At 43.8% G+C, this 22,401-nt stretch overlaps 1 protein-coding gene across 1 annotated transcript; it reads left to right on the top strand.

Moving 5' to 3' along the window:
* Positions 1–1,160: 1,160 nt before the first annotated feature.
* On the top strand, positions 1,161–18,479 carry LOC122934986 (zinc finger protein OZF-like). Its single transcript, XM_044290679.1, has 3 exons — positions 1,161–1,536; positions 1,616–1,694; positions 16,827–18,479. Exons 2-3 carry the CDS (start codon positions 1,628–1,630, stop codon positions 18,470–18,472), a joined length of 1,713 nt encoding a protein of 570 aa, XP_044146614.1. The 5' UTR covers positions 1,161–1,536; positions 1,616–1,627; the 3' UTR covers positions 18,473–18,479.
* The last annotated feature ends 3,922 nt before the right edge of the window (positions 18,480–22,401 follow it).

Genomic DNA, 22,401 nt, shown 5'->3' on the forward strand with positions numbered 1-22,401 from the left:
TATACTGCCCTCTGTAGTGTATATACAGTATACTGTCCTCTGTAGTGTGTATATATACAGTATACTGTCCTCTGTAGTGTGTGTGTATATATATATATATATACAGTACTGCCCTCTGTAGTGTATATACAGTATACTGTCCCCTGTAGTGTGTATATATACAGTATACTGTCCTCTGTAGTGTATATACAGTATACTGTCCTCTGTAGTGTGTATATACAGTATACTGTCCTCTGTAGTGTGTATATACAGTATACTGTCCTCTGTAGTATATATACAGTATACTGCTCCCTGTAGTGTATACACAGTATACTGTCCTCTGTAGTGTATACACAGTATACTGTCCTCTGTAGTATATACAGTATACTGTCCTCTGTAGTGTATATATACAGTATACTGTCCTCTGTAGTATATATACAGTATACTGTCCCCACTAGTGACAGTGTCCCCTCCAGTACTGACCCCTGAGGTACCCCACTAGTGACAGTGTCCCCTCCAGTACTGACCCCTGAGGTACCCCACTAGTGACAGTGACCCCTCCAGTACTGACCCCCGAGGTACCCCACTAGTGACAGTGACCCCTCCAGTACTGACCCCTGAGGTACCCCACTAGTGACAGTAACCCCTCCAGTACTGACCCCTGAGGTACCCCACTAGTGACAGTGACCCCTCCAGTACTGACCCCTGAGGTACCCCACTAGTGACGGTGACCCAATCTGAGTGTGTACAGTAATAACCCCCCTCTGTTTTCTATCCCTCAGCCAGTTACTTACCCACATACAGACGTTTTCTCCCAGTCCGAGCATTCTCATTTTATATACTAACCTTTCATGTGGTACAGTGTCAGATGCTTTGGAGAATTCCAGATAAACGATATCGGGGGGGGCGCTCTCGTCCCTCTATGGTGTTCAGTCCTGATATCGGGGGGCGCTACTCGTCCCTCTATGGGGATTCAGCCCTGATATCGGGGGGCGCTCTCGTCCCTCTATGGGGGTTCAGCCCTGATATCGGGGGGTGCTCTCGTCCCTCTATGGTGTTCAACGGTGATATCGGGGGGCGCTCTCGTCCCTCTGTGGGGGTTCAGCCCTGATATCGGGGGGGGGGGGGGCTCTCTCTCGTCCCTCTATGGGGGTTCAGCCCTGATATTAGGGTCATTCTCGTCCCTCTATGGGGGTCACACTTTCCAAGGATTTTTCTTTTCCATTAGAAGCAGAAAACTGAAGGGTCAGAAATTATTTTGGAAACCATAAAATGTCCTGTGAATCTGTTGCTCACGAACTGCTGCCGGCTGCCCATAGACTTTCAGGCTGCTGACTGCCACACCCCAATCATCCAGACACTCGGAGGGCAGCGGGGTGAACTCCACCCTAATCCACCCGCAGGTTCCTGCTCTCTGCTCAGCGCTCAGTATTGTATTCAGTCTGTGTGTTATCTCCTATAGGTTCTGACTCCAGGAGGAGAAGTCCCCCCGAGAGATGTCCCCGTCCTCTGTATTCCCAGGACTGTCCAGAGGAGAAGCTCCCAGAGAACCATCAGGTAGATGGAGCTGAAGTCTCCCCAGAATCTGACCAGAAAGGGACTGAACCAAAGATCATTTTACATTTCTCTTGTTTAGGATGAAAATCTGATGGATGTTAAGGCTGAGGTTAAAGATGAAGCAGAAGAGGAGACGGATTTATGGGGCAATCAGCAGGGTAAGGAGGGGGGCTGTCATGGGTCACCTGGATACTACTCCCATCATCTCATCACATGTAGTAATCTCTCCTGCCCCTGTGTGTTTCCTACAGATGGACTCATAGAAGGAAGTCCCCCCGAGAGATGTCCCCGTCCTCTGTATTCCCAGGACTGTCCAGAGGAGAAGCTCCCAGAGAACCATCAGGTAGATGATGCTGAGCCCTATACACATCTATATAGGGGGGTCCTGCAGTCATAGAGGGGTCATAGATGGTGGGGGTCTCTTATGTGGATCTGTTAGATTTCCCACCTGTCTGCTGTATTGTCCTGAATTGTTACAGATGACAAATCAGGGGGAAGATGTGACTAATATTAAAGTGGAGGATGAAGAAGAGCGGATGATGGGCGATCCCCCGTGTAAGAGTGAGGTGGAGGAGGACATTCCAGTCCATGTGACCACAGGTATGGAATCATGAATGGAGGAAGGGAATTGGGAGGTTTCTTCAGGTGAGGCTCAGTAAAGGAGCACTCCGGGCAGTGACCCAGCTTTGAGTCTTTAAATAGCAGGCTAATGGTTTTATACTAGTAAAGCACCGGAGACATGTAGTAATGGCTGTTATACCTCAGGTAGGTGTCATCAGATGCCGGGTGTTATAGATTACATTACTACTACACTATAAAGGCTGGAGACTTGTAGTAATGGCTGTTATACCTCAGGTAGGTGACATCAGATGCCGGGTGTTATAGATGACATTACTACTACACTATAAAGGCACCGGAGACGTGTAGTAATGGTTGTTATACCTCAGGTAGGTGACATCAGATGCCGGGTGTTATAGATTACATTACTACTACACTATAAAGGCTGGAGACTTGTAGTAATGGCTGTTATACCTCAGGTAGGTGACATCAGATGCCGGGTGTTATAGATTACATTACTTCTACACTATAAAGGCTGGAGACATGTAGTAATGGCTGTTATACCTCAGGTAGGTGACATCAGATGTCGGGTGTTATAGATGACATTACTTCTACACTATAAAGGCTGGAGACATGTAGTAATGACTGTTATACGTCAGGTAGGTCTCATCAGATGCCGGGTGTTATAGGTGACATTACTTCTACACTATAAAGGCTGGAGACATGTAGTAATGGCTGTTATACCTCAGGTAGGTGTCATCAGATGCTGGGTGTTATAGAGGACATTACTTCTACACTATAAAGGCTGGAGACATGTAGTAATGGCTGTTATACCTCAGGTAGGTGACATCAGATGCCGGGTGTTATAGATGACATTACTTCTACACTATAAAGGCTGGAGACATGTAGTAATGGCTGTTATACCTCAGGTAGGTGACATCAGATGCCGGGTGTTATAGATGACATTACTTCTACACTATAAAGGCTGGAGAATTGTAGTAATGGCTGTTATACCTCAGGTAGGTGACATCAGATGCCGGGTGTTATAGATTACATTACTACTACACTTTAAAGGCTGGAGACTTGTAGTAATGGCTGTTATACCTCAGGTAGGTGACATCAGATGCCGGGTGTTATAGATTACATTACTTCTACACTATAAAGGCTGGAGACATGTAGTAATGGCTGTTATACCTCAGGTAGGTGACATCAGATGTCGGGTGTTATAGATGACATTACTTCTACACTATAAAGGCTGGAGACATGTAGTAATGGCTGTTATACCTCAGGTAGGTGTCATCAGATGCCGGGTGTTATAGATGACATTACTTCTACACTATAAAGGCTGGAGACATGTAGTAATGGCTGTTATACCTCAGGTAGGTCTCATCAGATGCCGGGTGTTATAGGTGACATTACTATTACACTATAAAGGCTGGAGACATGTAGTAATGGCTGTTATTATGAATGATCAGAATGTCAAATTTTTTTATGTTATACCCAAAAACTTAAAGGCTATGGACATCTTTGGGGGCATATTGTACTTGAGCTAAAAATCTTTTTTTTTCAATTGGTTTATTAAAAATATGGAGTCCTTTTCTCTGTACAGAGCTGAGATGCTCTACTGGCAGGATATGAGTTTTCTCTCTGCTCCGTCAGGCAGGGAGGTGACAGGCTCCTTATCTCTGACATTATAGACACTCATTATAGATCAGTTCTTATCTTACTGATAGCCTCTAAGGCCTGTATTACACCAACAGATTATCTGACAGATTTTCTGACCAACTATTGGTCTCATTGGACAGATATTGGTCAGATAATCTGTTGGTGTAATACAGGCCTTAGTAATTTAGAGATCAGGATTATTAGATGACCAGCACAAGTACCAGTCACACAGCTAGAAGAACAGTTAACCCTTTGTGACAGAACGGCTCAATATTTTTACTAAAGACCAATTGAAAAAATGATTTTAGCCCCAAATGAGTAAAATGCAATCATAAAATAATGTTCCCCATACATAGTCTTTAAATGTATTTTATTGGGATTTTATGTGATCGACCAACACAAAGTACAAGTCTGTGTGAGGTTTCTCTGCAGAAGCGTCTGTGAACAGCAATTTTTAAGTCTTGTCACAGACAAGACTGAACCCTTCCATTGTAGCTCTGGCTGGATGTTTAGGGTTGTTGTCCTGCTGGAATGTGAACCCCCTGCACCAGTCTGAAGTCTTCTGCAGCCTCTACCATATTTTCCTCCAGGATTGCCCTGTATTTAGCTCCTTCCATCTTCTCATAAACTCTGACCAGCTTTCCTGTCCCTGCTGAAAAGAAGCCCCCCCCCACAGTATGATGCTGCCACCACCATGTTTTACGGTGGGTATGGTGGATTCAGGGTGATGTGCAGTGGTAGTTTTCTGTCACACATAGCATATTACATTTGTGCCAAAAAGTTCCACTTTGGTCTCCTCTGACCAGAGCACCTTCTTCCACGTGTTTGCTGTGTCCCCTACATGCATTGTGGCAAACTGCAAACAAGATTTCTTATGGATTTCTTCTTGCCAGTCTTTCATAAAGGGCAGATTGGTGGAGTACACAACTAATAGGTTTCCTGTGGACAGATTCTCCCACCTGAGCTGTGGATTTCTGCAGTGTGACCATGGTCCTCCTGGCTGCTTCTGTAATTAGTGCTCTCCTTGCCTTGGCTGTCAGTTAAGGTAGACGGTCATGTATTTCTAGATTTGCAGTTGTGCCATACTCCTTCCATTTTCAGATAATGGATTGACCAGTGCTCCATGAGATGTTCAGAACTTTGGATTTTATTTTTTATAACCTAACCCTGCTTTACACTTATTCACAACTTTATTCTTGACCTGTCTGGCGTGTTCCTTGGTTTTCATGATGCTGTTTGATCCCTGATGTTCTCTAGCAAACTTCTGAGGCCTTCACAGAAGAGCTGGTGTTATACTAAGAATACATTACACACAGGTGGACTCTATTACTAATTAGGTGACTTCTGAAGGCAATTGGTCACACTGGATTTTATTTAGGGGGATCAGAGTACAGGGGGCTGAATACAAATGCATGCCACACCTTTCAGATATTTATTTATTAAACACTTTTAAACCATGTCTCATCTTCTTCTCACTTCACACAGACTTGTGCTTTGTTGGTCGATGACATAAAATCCCAATAAAATACATCTAAGTTTGTGAGTGTAACGTGTAGAAATGTGGAAAAGTTCAAGGGGTATGAATACGTTTTATGGCACTGTATAAGACCTACATTCCGAATACTGCGCCTTCTTTTTTTCCCCCAGGCTTGTAAAAACATTTTGGCAAGCTGTTAGATGAGAAGCAAAGTAAAGGAGGGTTACCACTTTCAGTCCCGGCCCCAGAAATATTCTAAATCTCAGATTTACATGCAAATTCCTAAAGAGCTTCTGCAGTAAACAAGGAGGTCTTTTCTCTATTGGAAAGTTCTGAAAACTTATGGTTCCTTTTATGATTATAAACCTCAGGGAGATGAATCCATACCTGGCGTGTAAGGAAATTCAGGATGGAGTCCATCCAATCCGCAATCAAGTATCGTTTCAAGGACTGTGTGATGGGCACAATAGTTCTTCATTTTCAATATCGTGCCCTAATATTCGGAGTCTGACAAGCCCCCAGAGTGTTCGCGGGGAGACCCGTGTAGCCCTTTGACTAGACCACAATAAAAAGGCATATTGGCGGTCATTGGGTTAAAGAGGTTTTCAGGTTTAATGTTTCCTCCGCTCCAGATAAATAGCATGGGATGTATTTAAGGCTTTTGTTGGGGGTTTGAATTAAAGGGGTTCTCCAGGCTTTTACTATAAATACCAGATCAGCGGTGGTCCGACGCTTGGCACCCTCGCCGATCAGCTGTATGAAGGGAAGGCGCGTGCACTGCCCACATGCCGTCTCCCTTCCTGGTCACCACTGCTGCTGTCTATGGCAAAGCTCTCCTGTGAGCGGCGTCACATCTTCTGTACTTTATTTCACACATCAACACGGATCCATCTTCAATATCTTTTCTTACGCGTTTCGATCATAACGTCTTAGTCACAGCCGGGGTTACACTAATAAATGCCATCTTTACATACTGTCCAGTCTGAGACTCCCAGCATGCACCTCTCACTATGGGGGGAGCGCCGGCCCCTGTGGTTACCAAACCTTAGTGAAAACAGATGTAATTGGAAACCTGAGCATGGTGGGAGAGTCACTCCTGAAGTGTTAGTAGGTGAGCGATGGTGGGATGTTATGTCCGTCAGTACGCCTCTCCTTACTCTTCTTGTGCCTAAAAAGGCCCCAACATTGGGACAGCAAAAAAAAACTGCACATACTTAGTGTGAATGGTTCTCATAAGTGTGGACACAATATCTGCAAAACTTGCAGGTTTTTGGAAGTGGTGCATCTTTTTAAGACAATAGTTTTTTATTGGGTTTTTGAAGTAATCAAAACATTACACCAAGTCCGTAAAACATCTTAGTAGCATCGTACATCGCTTAATATACATCAAGTACATGTGCAAAAGTTTTTCTACATTAATGAGATACCAATAATAGTAGTTCTATTTACGATTTATAAACTACAACCAACTTGTTTCATGGAAGAGAAACGTAAAAGAATAAAACCTTCAAACTAGGAATTCTCAGCGATCTCGAGTTGTTGGAAAATACCAAGAGCTTTATTGGCTAGGTATAACTGCATAAGTAGACGTTGGCCAAGATCTCCAAGAGGTCTCAAAGCGTGAATAAGTATGGTTCATATAGGCAATCATTTTTTCGTATGCACAAGAAGTATTTACCAAGTCAACCACCTCTCCTAATCGGGGGACTGTTGAGGGTTTCCAGTACCTCCGTTATGACTAGCTTGGTGGACAACAGAATGTGAGCCATAACTATGCGTGCTTTAACCGGGAAGTTTGATATCTCATGAAATAATAAAGCCAATTCTGGGGATGGACTGGTCTGGACTCCAGTGAGAGAGTAAAGCTATCGTCCCAGATATTTTGGAGCTTGGGTCATGACCAGACGGTGTGTAGGAGGGATCCTCTCTACCCGCAGCCTTTCCAACATAGGTCGGAAGTGCCCGGGTAAATATGGCTCAATCTATCCAGGATGAGATACCATCTGAGCATCGTCTTGATAGCTGCTTCATAGTGGGAGACACAGGTAATTGATGCGGAAATAAAAGAGAGTGAGGATGTCCAGCTAAGATCTGAGAATGTTTTACCCAATTCCTTTTCCCATGAGAGGAAGGGGGTTGACTTGGCAAATTTGTGTTTGGATTCAAGCATATCATAAATATGCCTTAAAGGGCTTCTGTCACCCCGCTAAACCCTTTTTTTAAATTTTTTTATTTGGGTACTTATAATCCCTATACTGCGATATATCTATACATTATGTTATTAATCATTTTCGTTCAGTAGATAATGCAAAAAACAAACTTTTATAATATGCAAATTACCTGTCTACCAGCAAGCAGGGCGGCTACTTGCTGGTAGCAGCTGCAAAAAAACGCCCCCTCCTCCTGTTGATTGACAGGGCCAGCAGCGATCTCCTCCTCCGGCTGGCCCTGTCTGCATTTCAAAAATCGCACGCCTGTCTTCATTCGGCGCAGGCGCTCCGAGAGAAGGAGGCTCGCCTTCTCAGCACTCCCTCAGTGCGCCTGCGCCGATGACGTCTTCTCTTTCGGTGACGTCATCGGCGCAGGCGCACTGAGGGAGTACTGAGGAGGCGAGCCTCCTTCTCTCGGAGCGCCTGCGCCGAATGAAGACAGGCGTGCGATTTTTGAAATGCAGACAGGGCCAGCCGGAGGAGGAGATCGCTGCTGGCCCTGTCAATCAACAGGAGGAGGGGGCGGTTTTTTGCAGCTGCTACCAGCAAGTAGCCGCCCTGCTTGCTGGTAGACAGGTAATTTGCATATTATAAAAGTAAGTTTTTTGCATTATCTACTGAACGAAAATGATTAATAACATAATGTATAGGGATTATAAGTACCTAAAAAAAAAAAAGTTTTAGTGGGGTGACAGAAGCCCTTTAAGCTATTTGGCGAGGGGCCTTTTGGTATTCCAGAGACCTAGAATCTCTTTGCATGTCACTACCATAAGGGAGTCGCTGTTTTGAAAGAAATGTCTCATTCTAAGATACATGTAAAAATCCTCGTGAGGTATTTGGTATTGTTCATGTATAGAAGAGAATTGCTTAAGTTGGGAGGAATCAAAAAGTTGTGATACCTGAGCGAGACCCCTATTTACCCAGTTAGCAACCTCTAAGCCAGGAATAAAGAAAGTAAGTGTCTCCAATGGAGCATATGAGTGGAGGGAAAGCTTGATTTGGAAGTTTTGGAGTGGAAGGTTCTCCACAGTGATGTCGAAATACGAAGAAAGCTCGGGAGGACTCCAAGTGGGAGTGTATGATCCAGAGTGGCAATGAGCTGAGCCTCTAAATTATGGCCTGGAGAAACAACTGATTCTATGTGGAGCCAGTGTTGTTGCAAATCTCCTTTCCACCATTCTTTCACAAAGCTCATGTGGGTGGCAAGGTTGTAGTCATATATGTTAGGGAGCCCTGGACCGCCCGCCTTTCTATGCTTCGTCAGTAGTGTAAGTGCAATCCGAGGTCTCTTGGGAGTTCAAATGAACTTATTTAATAATCTGTTAATGCAATTAAAAAAGGCCTGCGGTATCAGGGTAGGAGCTGTTCTGAACTTGTATAATATCTTAGGGAGCGTTAACATCTGGAAGGTCGCCATGCGGCCCACCCAGTATATTTCTTGTTTGCTGTATTGGGCGAGATCTGTTTCCACCTCTTTTAGTAATGGAAGGTAATTGGCACAATATAGTTGTTTGGTTGTTTTGTTTCTGAAGTTTTGTGGAGAGTCAGGGGATTTGCCTTGTTTTGGGATGGTCACTATGACTGCGGAGAGCATTTCTGCTGGGAAGCTACCCATTTCGAATCCCATCTGGAGGGCCTCGCGTAAGTAAGGAAGAAGGATTTGTAATAACAATTTGATAGGCCACCAGGCCCAGGGGCTTTTTGCATGGGAAGGGAGTTTATGACCTTTTTGAAGTTCTGTTTCAGTGAGTGGAGTCCCCAATAATTCTGCTTGTTCTGCGGATACTGTCGGGAGGTGGAGGCTATTCAGAAAGGCATTGATATCACCGAAGGGACTTGTAATAGGATTTGTGGGCGGGCTCAGATTGTAAGGAGAGGAGTAATAGTCTGTGAAACTATCAGCTATGCCTTGTGGATCCATGACTTTAGAGCCATCTAAGGCTCCATTCACACGTCCGTGGTGTGTTGCGGACCCGCAAATTGCGGATCCGCAACACACCCGCCCGGTACCCCTATAGAAATGCCTATTCTTGTCCGCAAGCTGCGGACAAGAATAGGACATGTTCTATCTTTTGCGGAGCTGCGGACCCGTGTGCTGTCCGCATCCATTCCGTCCCCATAGTAAATGAATGGGTCCCCACCCGTTCCGCAAAATTGCGGAACAAATGCGGACCCATTTGCAGACGTGTGAATGGAGCCTAAAGGTGACTTTTTAAAAGGGATTCTGGATTTGGTTCTTTGGGATTTTACTCGTTGAGCCAACAGTTTACCAGCTTTTGTAATTTTGCGAGTAATATCTAGCTTTGACTTTTTGTAAGTTCCGCTCATATCTATATAGAAGGCAGTCTTTATCTCCTTAAGGACCCGGCTCATTTTCACCTTAAGGACCCGGCCATTTTTTGCAAATCTGACCAGTGTCTATATGTGTGATAACTTTAAAACGCTTTGACTTATCCAGGCCATTCTGAGATTGTTTTTTCATCACATATTGTACTTCATGACACTTGTAAAATGGAGTAAAAAAAAAAAAACATTTTTATTTATAAGAAAATACCAAATATACCAAAAATCAGGAAACATTTGCATATTTCCAAGTTTCAATTTCTCTACTTCTATAATACATAGCAATATCTACAAAAATAGTTATTACTTTACATTCCCCATATGTCTACTTCATGTTTGGATCATTTTGGGAATGACATTTTATTTTTTGGGAACGTTAGAAGGCTTAGACGATTAGAAGCAAATCTTGAAATTTTTCAGAAATTTAAAAAAAAACACTTTCGAAGGACCAGTTGAGGTCTGAAGTCATTTTGTGAGGCTTACATAAAAGAAACCACCTAAAAATGACCCCATTCTAGAAACTACACCCCTCAAATTACTCAAAACTGATTTTACAAACTTTGTTAACCCTTTAGGTGTTCCACAAGAGTTATTGGCAAACAGAGATAAAATTTCAGAATTAAATTATTTTTCCAATTTTTTCTTTTTAATCCATTTTTTCCAGTAACAATGCAAGGGTTAACAGCCAAAAAAAACTCAATATTTATTGCCCTGATTCTGTAGTTTGCAGAAACACCCCATATGTGGCCTGTAAACTACGGTACGGGCACACGGTAGGGCGTAGAGGGAAAGGTGCGCCGTGTGGTTTTTGGAAGGCAGATTTTGCTGGACTGATTCATTTGCACTATGTCCCATTTAAAGCCCCCCTGATGCACCCCTAGAGTAGAAACTCCATAATAGTGACCCCATTTTGGAAACTACGGGATAAGGTGGCAGTATTATTGGTACTAGTTTAGGGTACATATGATTTTTGGTTGCTCTATATTACATTTTTGTGAGGCAAGGTTACCAAAAATAGAAATTCTGAAATTTCATCTCCATTTGCCATAAACTGTTGAGGTACACCTAAAGGGTTAATAAAGTTTGTAAAATTAGTTTTGAATACCTTGAGGGGTGTAGTTTTAGATTGGGTCACTTTTATGGAGTTTCTACTCTAGGGCTGCATCAGGGGGGGCTTTAAATGGGACATGGTGCCCCCCAAAAAAAGGCATCAAAATATGCCTTCCAGAAACCATATGGCGTTGCTTTCCTTCTGCGCCCTGCCATGTGCCCGTACAGCAGTTTACGACCACATATGGGGCGTTTCTGTAAACTGCTGAATCAGGGTAATAAATATCAAGTTTTGTTTGGCTGTTAACCCTTGCTTTGTTACTGGAAAAAACTGTTTAAAATGGCACTTTTTTTTGTTTTTTTGGACCATATTCATCTGAGGGGTTAGGTCATAGGGTATTTTTATAGAGCAGATTCTTACGGACGCGGCGATACCCAATATGTCAACTTTTTTAAAATGTATTTAGGTTTTACACTATATTATCCTTTTATAAACGAAAAAAAAAACATTTTAGTATCTCCATAGTCTAAGAGTCATTTTTTTTATTTTTTTTTAGTTTTTAGCCGATTATCTTAGGTAGGGGCTCATTTTTTGCGGGATGAGAGGACGGTTTATTGGCACTATTTAGGGGGGCATATGACTTTTTTGCTCCACCATCAGATTCTCCCAAAAAAAAAAAAAAAAAGTCATATTCAGTGAAGCCGACTGTGGGAATCTGGATTCCTGCTTGGACAACAAAATCAGGAATCGCAGGCTAAAAATGCTCTGGGGTACACCAGACAAGTTCACCAGTAGGGGGCTCAGGTGGACTTATCTGGTGGGCCGGAAAACTAGTACGAGCCCCAGAGCTCCTAGTACTAGTGTGGGCCACAGTATCCCTGGCATTGCGGTCCCCTTGATTCGGAGGCAAGACGGGCCATAGCGGAGTGTGTGTGTGTGTGTGTGTGGGGGGGACGGGTGTTCACGTACTTACCCTAAGCCTAACAGGAAAAAAATCAAAAAATTTGAAAATCCAAAAAAGTGTAAAAAAATAAATAAAAAATGCGCCCCAAAAAAAGTGTGTGTGGGGCCAGGGGGGCAAGCTGCAACACCACTGGGGGGGGGGGTCTAGGGTCACACAGCTCAGTGCTGTGGACCCCAGACACCCGATCCGGTGTTACAACACAATAAAAAAACAATTTTATCCCCCCCCCCAACTCTCCCTCACTATTCCTGCCTAATCTACCTCTCCCAAAAACACAGATTTGTGCCTGATGGCACAAAACAACTTGCAATACAGCCGAGCTCCTCTCTCTCCTGCCCACCTGCCCAGCCGACCAATCAGAAGCGATCCTGAGAGGTGGCGTGACCGCCACCTCTCAGGATCGCAGGACGGTGATAGGTATTGTGATAATACACCACCAATCACCGTCCTATTCCGGGTTATCAGGTTACCAGAGACCCGAATAACCCGGAAACGCAGCAAACTGCAGGTCTGAATTGTCCTGTGGTTTGCTGCGATCGCCAACGCGGGGGGGGGGGGGGGTGTAACAGGACCCCCCCTTGGCATTGTACTAAGGCACCCAGTTCCGATCACCGCCCGCCGGTGATCGGAAATACCAGACATCAGGGCGTACCTGATAGGTTAAATTGGAGCCTGAGGTCTCGGGTTGTTTGAGTATAGGGGGTAATCTTATTTCTCCTCTCAAGATCTTCTATTTTGGTCAACAGCTCTGAGATCTTTTTATCCCTGCCTTTTTTAGCCGCAGAACCCAATTTAATAAAAATTCCTCTCATAAGTGCTTTATGGGCCGACCATAACGAAAAGGTGGATGACACTAACCCAATATTATGTCGGAAATACTCCTGCCATGCAGCTTCTATATCCGCTCTGTATAATGTGCCACTAGAATGGTGTTGTTACGCCAAAGAGAGTGGTGGTTTCTACTCTAGGGGTGCATCAGGGCGGCTTCAAATGGGACATGGTGTCAAAAAATAAGTCCAGCAAAATCTGCCTTCCAAAATCCATATGGCGTTCCTTTCCTTCTGTGCCCTGCCGTGTGCCCGTACAGCAGTTTGCGACCACATATGGGGTGTTTCTGTTAACTACAGAATTAGGGCAATAAATATTACGTTTTGTTTGGCTGTTAACCCTTGCTTTATTACGGGAATAAATAGATTAAAATGGAAAATTTGCCCAAAAATACCTGTTTTGGCACAGTTTATATTTTTTTTATTATTTACAACGTTCATCTTACAGATTAGATCATGTGCTATTTTTTTAGAGCAGGTTGTTACGGTCACAGGGATACCTAATATGTTTACTTTTTTATTTATTTATTTAAGTTTTACACAGTAATATCATTTTTGAAACAAAAAATAAATCATTTTAGTGTCTTCATAGTCTGAGAGCCATAGATGTTTTTTTTTTTTTTTTTTTTTTTTGGGGGCAATTGTCTTAATTAGGGACTCATTTTTTGCGGGATGAGGCGACGGTTTGAATGGTACTATTTTGGTGTACATACAACTTTTTTTATCACTTTTATTACCTTTTTTGTGAAGAAAGGTGGGCAAATTTCAATTTCATCATAGTTTTTTTATTTTTTATGGCGTTCACCGTGCGGGGAATGTAACATGACCGTTTTATAGATCAGGTCGTTACGGACGCGGTGATATATAACATGTGTAGGGAATTTTATTTTATTTTTTTATTCGGGATAAATGTTTGTTTGTTTTTTATTTTTACTCTTTTTTTTCACTTTTTTTCACTTTTTTTTTTTTTTTTTTTTTACCCAGACCCACTTGGTTCTTGAAGATCCAGTGGGTCTGATGTCTGTATAATACAGTACAGTACTATATAGTGTACTGCACTGTATTCCACTTACACTTTTTGTCTTTAGCACAGATCTGTTCAGCACCATGGAAAGCAGGATGCCTGAAAAGGCGTCCTGTTGCCATGGGAACCTTCCCATCTGCCACAACTGAGCAGACAGGGAAGGGGAGAGAGGGGGGCTCCCTCCCTCCTTGACCCCATCCTGTCCAGAGGCTGCAAAGGCACAGCAGCCCCCCGATGGGAGAGGTAGGGAGCTCCCTCCCCTTCTATACAGCGGTTCCTACGGACCGCGGCATGGAAGGGGTTAAAACTACTGACATCTGCACAGATGTCAGCCGTTTGAATCAGACTGTCAGCAATGAGCTGACACTCTGATTCAACCGCTCGGTCATCCTGAGAATAAAGGGGCGCGGGCGGAAGATCGCGCACCCGCCCCCCACACTGCCACCCGCCTCCCGCACCGCCCGCAATCCTCCACCCTCCCTGCTGCGCCCGCAGGCACAAAAACACAGAGGGCTGCAGGGGGGGTTAACTTCGAAATACAGGCACTTTGAGGTTTCTGATCCCTGCGGTCACGGACCGCAGAGATCAGAAACTTGCATGAGCGCCACAAACCGCAGGTCTGAATTACCTGCGGTTTGTAGCGATCGGCAATGCGGGGGGGGGGGGTCACAGCACCCCCCCTAGGCATTGCCACAGGGTGCCTGCTGAATGATTTCAACAGGCACCCCGTTCCGATCACACAGGATACGTGTACGCCCTGTGTCCTTAAGGGGTTAAACAACGTACCCGAGGCGGGTAGACTTGATGTTTGGAATTGGGCCAGGTTAGGGGCCACCGAATAGAGTCTTGGTGAGGCACCGGAGAGACGGTCTCTGCTTCTCCGGACTGCTGGTAGAGGATGGCGCATGCCACGTCCGGGAAGGCAGCGGTACGGCTGAATCCCCCACATCAGGGTGTTTGAGAGCTCTGCGCTGCTTCTCCCCGGTATGCGCAGTGGTGAGGGCTCATTATTCCCGGTGTCTGGGGAAGGAGGAGATGCCTCCGGTGCATGCTGTGGCGGGGAGAATGATCCCTGAGAGCCTGCTTGCGGATCCTCAAAACACCGATGCCGCCCGTGTGCCTTCTGCAATTTACAGAACAGGCGGCCCATTATAGAAATGCCGATAGTTGTCTGCAAAACGGACAAGAATAAGACATGATCTATAATTTTCACGGGGCCACGCAATGGAGCAACGGATTCGGACAGCACACAGAGTGCTGTCCACATCTTTTGCGGCCTGCTGAAGTGAATGGGTCTGCACCCGAGCCGCAAAAAAAGGGGCTTGTATGCGGAACCAAACCACGTGCATGTGAATGCGCCCTAAGGCTACTTTCACATCTGCGGTTTTTCTGGATCTGGCAGGGTTCTGCAAAAACACTTCCGTTAGGATAATACAACTGTCTGCATTCATAATGAACGGATCCGGTTCTATTATCTTTAAAATAACCAAGATGGATCCGGCGCCAAAACCATTGTAAGTCAATAGGTGCCGGATCCGTTTTCTCAGACACATTATCCCATGACACACACAAGACCACTGCATGCAGCGTTTTTCTGTCCGCCATGGGAACGCAACCAAATGGAACGGACTGTAATCTGGTGACTCCGTTCTGTTCAGTTTTGTCCCCATTGACAATGAAGGGACAGAACTGAAGTGTTTTCCTCTGTGCGCCTTCTCTTCAAACAGCTGATTGTCCGGGTGTTTACCCCAGCCGATCTGATATTGATGACCTATCCTGAGGACAAATATAACTTGAACAACCCCTTTAATGATGTACAGAGATCCGTCTCTGTACAGCATTAAAATGTACGGCCTCCGATGAGGAGAAGTCTCACAAGAGTTCATGGAGTAACTGCGGCATTTGAAGTGAAAAACGACTTTAAAACTTGGATCCAAACTCTGCTTCAGATCCGAGGTAGCAGTCAGAACCATAGGAGCACAGTGTAATTGTACTAGACTCCAATGCATACAGGCCCCGACATGAGCCCTCGTACAGCTCCGCGCATATAATAATTTTATTATAAATGAATCATAAATAATGGTAAGAATATGCTGATGCAAAGAAAAAAGTTTTTTTTCCCAAAATGTTTCATTCCCCCCCCGAGTATTAAAATACAAGAAAAACCTATACACATTTGATATCATTATAATCGTAGTGACCCGGTGAATGGAAGTAACAGGTCAGTTTTACCTTATAGCAAATGTTGTAAAATTAAAACCCATAAAACTTTGTTGGAAATTTTTATTTTTATTTTTTATAATTCCACCCCACCATTTGGAATTTATTTCCCCGCTTCCCACTACATTGTATGCAACCGTAAATGGTTCCATTAAAAAGTACAACTTGTCCCGCAACAAAAAATCTTGCATATAGCTATGTGAATGGAAAAATAAGAGTTATGGCTTTGGGAAGGCTGGGAGTAAAAAAACGAAAATGGAAAAATTGCCAGAACATTAAAGGGTTAATGTCCCAGGATTGAGGGGGGTGGGGGGTTACTGAGGGCAGACCAGAATCTGGGACGTCACTGAAACATGTTAGCTTATGTTCTGAATTGGCTTTTTTTTCCGCCCTGACTTCGGAACAGATTCTGTGTCATACTCCAGGCTGATCGATCATCTAGTAGATGATTTATCCACACACTGTAGCAAGAAAAAAAGTGACCTCCTTCCTCCTGTTACAATTTCCTTGCGCAAATTTGCTCCATTGATTTAGGCTAAATCTGCAAGCAGATCCTCAACATGCAAACTGCAGAAACTCAGGAGATGTTCAAGAGTCGGCCTTAAATTTCTACAGCAAATACATAGCAGAGAAGGGAAGGATGTATTCCTCACATTCCTGATGGATCCACTTCTGACTTCTGGCACAAAAAAATGTATTTTATATTGTATGTGTCTCTCCAGCCTAAGGCCAGATTCACATGAGCTTATTACGGACATATTATTCATCTGTATTGTGCACATGTGTCCCCACCACAGGTTCAGCTGACATCAACTCACAGCATCATAGATACATGTGCACGTAACATAGATGGATATGTCTGTTACATGTGAATCCAGCCTCATTGGAATGTGATAAATTTATCAAAAAGTTTTAACAATAAATCATAAAATCTATTCTTAATCTTAACAGAAAATCCCTGTGAGAAGCCTGAAGGAAACATCATCATGTTATCTCTAGATTATAAAGAAGATGAAGACACCAGGCAGCGCTCTTCAGGAGAAAACTTAATTACCTGTAATGTACATCCAGGACTTCACAATGCAGAGCCATCAAATAATTCCCCCAAGAATGAGGAACTTTCTAATGACCAATCACAGATTATCAACCCAAGTCCAAATCTATCATATAATCACCCTAAACATGAGGAATCTTCTACTGATCAATCACAGATTATTACTCCAAATATAAGGCAGAAACGGGGTAAAATGTTTAATTGTGAGGAATGTGGAAAACAGTTCAGATGTAAGTCAGAGCTTTCTGTACACAAAAGTCGTCACAAAGGAGAGACGCCGTATTCATGTTCGGAATGTGGGAAATGTTTTACCAAGAAATCATGTCTTGATCGTCATAAAATAATTCACACAGGAGAGAAGCCATATTCATGTTCAGAATGTGGGAAATGCTTTAACCGAAAATCAAGCCTTGATCTACATAAAAGAATTCACAGAGGAGAGAAGCCATATTCATGTTCAGAGTGTAGTAAATGTTTTACAGATAGATCATATCTGCTTGCACATCAGAGAATTCACACGGGGGAGAAGCAACATTCATGTTCAGAATGTGGGAAATGCTTTAACCGAAAATCAAGACTTAATCGACATAAAAGAATTCACACAGGAGAGAAGCCATATTCATGTTCAGAGTGTGGTAAATGTTTTACAGATAGATCATATCTGCTTGCACATCAGAGAATTCACACGGGGGAGAAGCAACATTCATGTTCAGAGTGTGGGAAATGCTTTAACCAGAAGTCAAGCCTTGATCTACATAAAAGATTTCACACAGGAGAGAAGCCATATTCATGTTCTGAATGTGGGAAATGTTTCATTGAAAAAAAAGATCTTACTAAACATCTCAGAATTCACACAGGAGAGAAGCCATTTTCATGTTCAGAATGTGGGAAATATTTTAGAAATAAAAACCATCTTACTACACATCAGAGAAGTCACACAGGAGAGAAACCATTTTCATGTTCAGAATGTGGGAAATGCTTTGCCAGAAAATGCAATCTTTATCAACATAAGAGAATTCACACAGGCGAGAAGCCATATTCATGTTCAGAATGTGGGAAATGCTTTAACCAGACATCACACCTTGATCAACATAAAAGAATTCACACAGGAGAGAAGCCATATTCATGTTCTGAATGTGGAAAATGTTTCATAGGAAAAATAGATCTTACTAAACATCTCAGAATTCACACAGGCGAGAAGCCGTATTCATGTTCAGAATGTGGAAAGTGTTTTATAGAAAAAAAAGGTCTTGCTAAACATCTCAGAATTCACACAGGAGAGAATCCATATTTATGTTCAGAGTGTGGTAAATATTTTACAGAAAAATCATATCTGCTTGCACATAAGAGAATTCACACAGGAGAGAAGCCATATTCATGTTCAGAATGTGGGAAATGCTTTACCCTGAAATCAAGCCTTGATCAACATAAAAGAATTCACACAGGAGAGAAGCTATATTCATGTTCAGAATGTGGAAAATGCTTTATTAAGAAATTAAGTCTTGATCGACATAAGAGACTCCACACAGAAGAGAAGACATGATGTTTTGTGTAAGGCCTCATGCACACGACCGTTGTGTGCATCCGTGGCCGTTGTGCCGTTTTCCGTTTTTTTTCGCGGACCCATTGACTTTCAATGGGTCCGTGGAAAAATCGGAAAATGCACCGTTTTGCAGCCGAGGCCGTGATCCGTGTATCCTGTCCGTCAAAAAAATATGACCTGTCCTATTTTTTTGACGGACAACGGTTCACGGACCCATTCAAGTCAATGGGTCCGTGAAAGAACACGGATGCACACAAGATTGGCATCCGTGGCCGTAGGTTGCTTTCATACAGACGGATCCGAAGATCCGTCTGCATAAAAGCTTTTTCTGATCTAAGTTTTCACTTCGTGAAAACTCATTTCCGACAGTATATTCTAACACAGAAGCGTTCCCATGGTGATGGGGACGCTTCTAGTTAGAATACACTGCAAACTTTGTACAAGACTGCCCCCTGCTGCCTGGCAGCACCCGATCTCTTACAGGGGGATATGATAGCACAATTAACCCCTTCAGGTGCGGCACCTAAAGGGGTTAATTGTACTATCATTCCCCTGTAAGAGATCAGGGCTGCCAGGCAGCAGGGGGCAGACCCCCCCCCCCTCCCCAGTTTGAATATCGTTGTGGCACAGTGTGCGCCCACCATCGCCCCCCCCCCTCCCTCCCTCTATTGTATTAAATCGTTGATGGCACAGTGTGCCCCCACCATCGCCCCCCCCCTCCCTCCCTCTATTGTATTAAATCGTTGGTGGCACAGTGTGCCAACCACCATCGCCCCCCCCCCTCCCTCTATAGCAGTAACATTGGTGGCAGTGTGCGGTCTCCCATTCCCCCCCCCCCCATCATTGGTGGCAGCGGAGTTCCGATCGGAGTCCAAGTTTAATCGCTGGGGCTCCGATCGGTAACCATGGCAACCAGGAAGCTACTGCAGCCCTGGTTGCCATGGTTACTTAGCAATAGTACAACAGTAGAAGATTCATACTTACCTGCTTGCTGCTGTGATGTCTGTGAACGTCCGGGAGCTCCTCCTACTGGTAAGTGACAGTTCTTTAGCAATGCGCCGCACAGACCTTTCACTTACCAGTAGGTGGAGCTCCCGGCCGGACACAGACATCGCAGCAGCAAGCAGGTAAGTATGAATCTTCTACTGTTGTACTATTGCTAAGTAACCATGGCAACCAGGGCTGCAGTAGCTTCCTGGTTGCCATGGTTACCGATCGGAGCCCCAGCGATTAAACTGGGACTCCGATCGGAACTCCGCTGCCACCAATGATGGGGGGGGGGGCGGGGGGAATGGGAGACCGCACACTGGCCACCAATGTTACTGCTATAGGTAGGAGGGGGGCGATGGTGGTTGGCACACTGTGCCACCAACGATTTAATACAATAGAGGGAGGGAGGGGGGGCGATGGTGGGCGCACACTGTGCCACCAACGATATTCAAACTGGGGAGGGGGGGGTCTGCCCCCTGCTGCCTGGCAGCCCTGATCTCTTACAGGGGAATATGATAGTACAATTAACCCCTTTAGGTGCCGCACCTGAAGAGGTTAATTGTGCTATCATATCCCCCTGTAAGAGATCGGGTGCTGCCAGGCAGCAGGGGGCAGTCTTGTACAAAGTTTGTAGTGTATTCTAACCTGAAGCGTCCCCATCACCATGGGAACGCCTCTGTGTTAGAATATACTGTCGGATCTGAGGTTCACGAAGTAGCTCATATCCGACAGTATATTCTAACATAGAGGCGTTCCCATGGTGATGGGGACGCTTCAAGTTAAAATATACCATCGGATTGGAGAAAACTCCAATCCGATGGTATAAAAGAACTCCAGACTTTACATTGAAAGTCAATGGGGACGGATCCGTTTGAAATGGCACCATATTGTGTCAACATCAAACGGATCCGTCCCCATTGACTTGCATTGTAATTCAGGACGGATCCGTTTGGCTCCGCACGGCCAGGCGGACACCAAAACGACTTTTTTTTTCATGTCCGTGGATCCTCCAAAAATCAAGGAAGACCCACGGACGAAAAAACGGTCACGGACCCACGGACCCCGTTTTTGCGGACCGTGAAAAAAAACTGTCGTGTGCATGAGGCCTAAGAGTAATGTTTTGTTTTTTTTAACAAATATCTTTATTTGTTTTTCACAAAGACAATATATGCGACACTTGCAATGTTACAGAATAGAGTAAAGTTACATGTTCAAATTCACATAGTTTCAAATGTGACACCGTGTATAAAGAAAGACGTGCATAACAAGCGCTTAACAATAAAAGTCTTTTGGTAATATAGAGAAATGAGTGACAATTATTATATCACTTGGACCAGTACGGGTCTTAAACAACTCATATCGCAGTTGTTATTATACTTAGACTAAAGATCTTTGTCGAAGTATGACAGTATTAGTAAAAACAAAAATAACTTCTGGAGGAGTATGAAACCTCCAAGGAATGAAAAACTTTTTACAAAGAAATTAGTCTTTCAAACTTGCAGACTTGTTTATTTTAACTCATTGTGCCAATATTGTATGCGAGTGAGCAACAGAAGTCATGCTTACAAGTCGCTGATAAACATTTTGCTTATTTTTTACTTCATTCCAATATAAAATGGTACATCATGAGGGACGCTGAGACAGACATCGTTCACACCTCCTCCCCTCCACGCGACGTTTCGGGAGAACACGCCTCCTTACTCATGCATGCAGGTAGAGGGGGAGGTGGGATTTTTATAGCACAAACAGCTGATGTATATATACAAACCACATCGTTTTATACAAAATGCATAGCCATAAATAACCCTAACACATGAAAGTGATCAATCATATAAATGCACTAAAGCTACAAATTTCATTTAACCCTTTAGGTATTAAAGACTGGAGTTTCACTATCCAAAAGGTCTCCCTTTGTAACAATCTCCTACTGTTATCCTCCTCATGGACTCCACTTTTTACCACCTCCAGAATCTGACACCTGATGGGCCCGATCATAAAAATGTTGGGCGACCGTAGTTTCACCTTGTTTTTTCACCTCCACTGTTTCCATCTTACTCTCTCTTCTGAGTTCCTTCCTAAGGCTGGACTTATGCTCATTGATTCTGATCAGTATAGCCCGAGATGTTTGCCCAACATATCTTACCACATGGGCATTTCAAGCAGCATATGACATTACATGTCTCGCACGTTGCAATATCCTTAATTTGTATCCTGTCTCCCTGTGTGGGGTGCACTACAGCGTCATCTTTAATTATAGCACTACAGTTCCCACAGCTCAGACAGGGAAAAGTACCCTCCTCTGAGTTGCAAGGGAACTCTGTCTTTCCATTTTTTTAGGGTGCATGTCACTTCTAATCAGCATGTTATTCAGAGAGGCAAAAAGGGGGTTATCAACAAACATTCTCCCAAATTTTTGATCATGTCTTAGTACCCCCCAATATTTCAGAATAACCTTTATTATTAGTTTAGAATGTCGATCATATTTGGAAACCTACACAAATTGTTTCTTTTGCTTATCCCTCTTTTTAACCTGTCTGATGTCCTGTTTTTTTTTACCAACCTCAATTCCAATTTCCATCACCTCTTTCTTATTATAACTAGAGTTGAGCAGACACCTGGATGTTCGGGTTCGGCCGAACTTCGGAAAAAAGTTCAAGTTCGGGACCCGAACGTGAACTGAACTTAACCCCGAACCCCATTGAAGTCAATGGGGACCTGAGCACTAAAATGGCAGTAAAAATGTCATGGAAAGGGCTAGAGGGCTGCAAATGGCGTCAAAATGTGGTTAAGAGCATGGCAAGTGCTGGATTAAATGACATAAAATACATAAAAATAAAAATTTATAATTTTGATCTAGGAGGACCAGGTTCATATGGAGAAGGAGGTTCAGGAGGAGGTGGAAGTGGAGGAGGAGGTAGCCTACACTGCTTTTTGGTTTT

This window comes from Bufo gargarizans, chromosome 4, assembly GCF_014858855.1.
Source record: "Bufo gargarizans isolate SCDJY-AF-19 chromosome 4, ASM1485885v1, whole genome shotgun sequence".
Taxonomy (NCBI): Eukaryota; Metazoa; Chordata; class Amphibia; order Anura; family Bufonidae; genus Bufo; species Bufo gargarizans.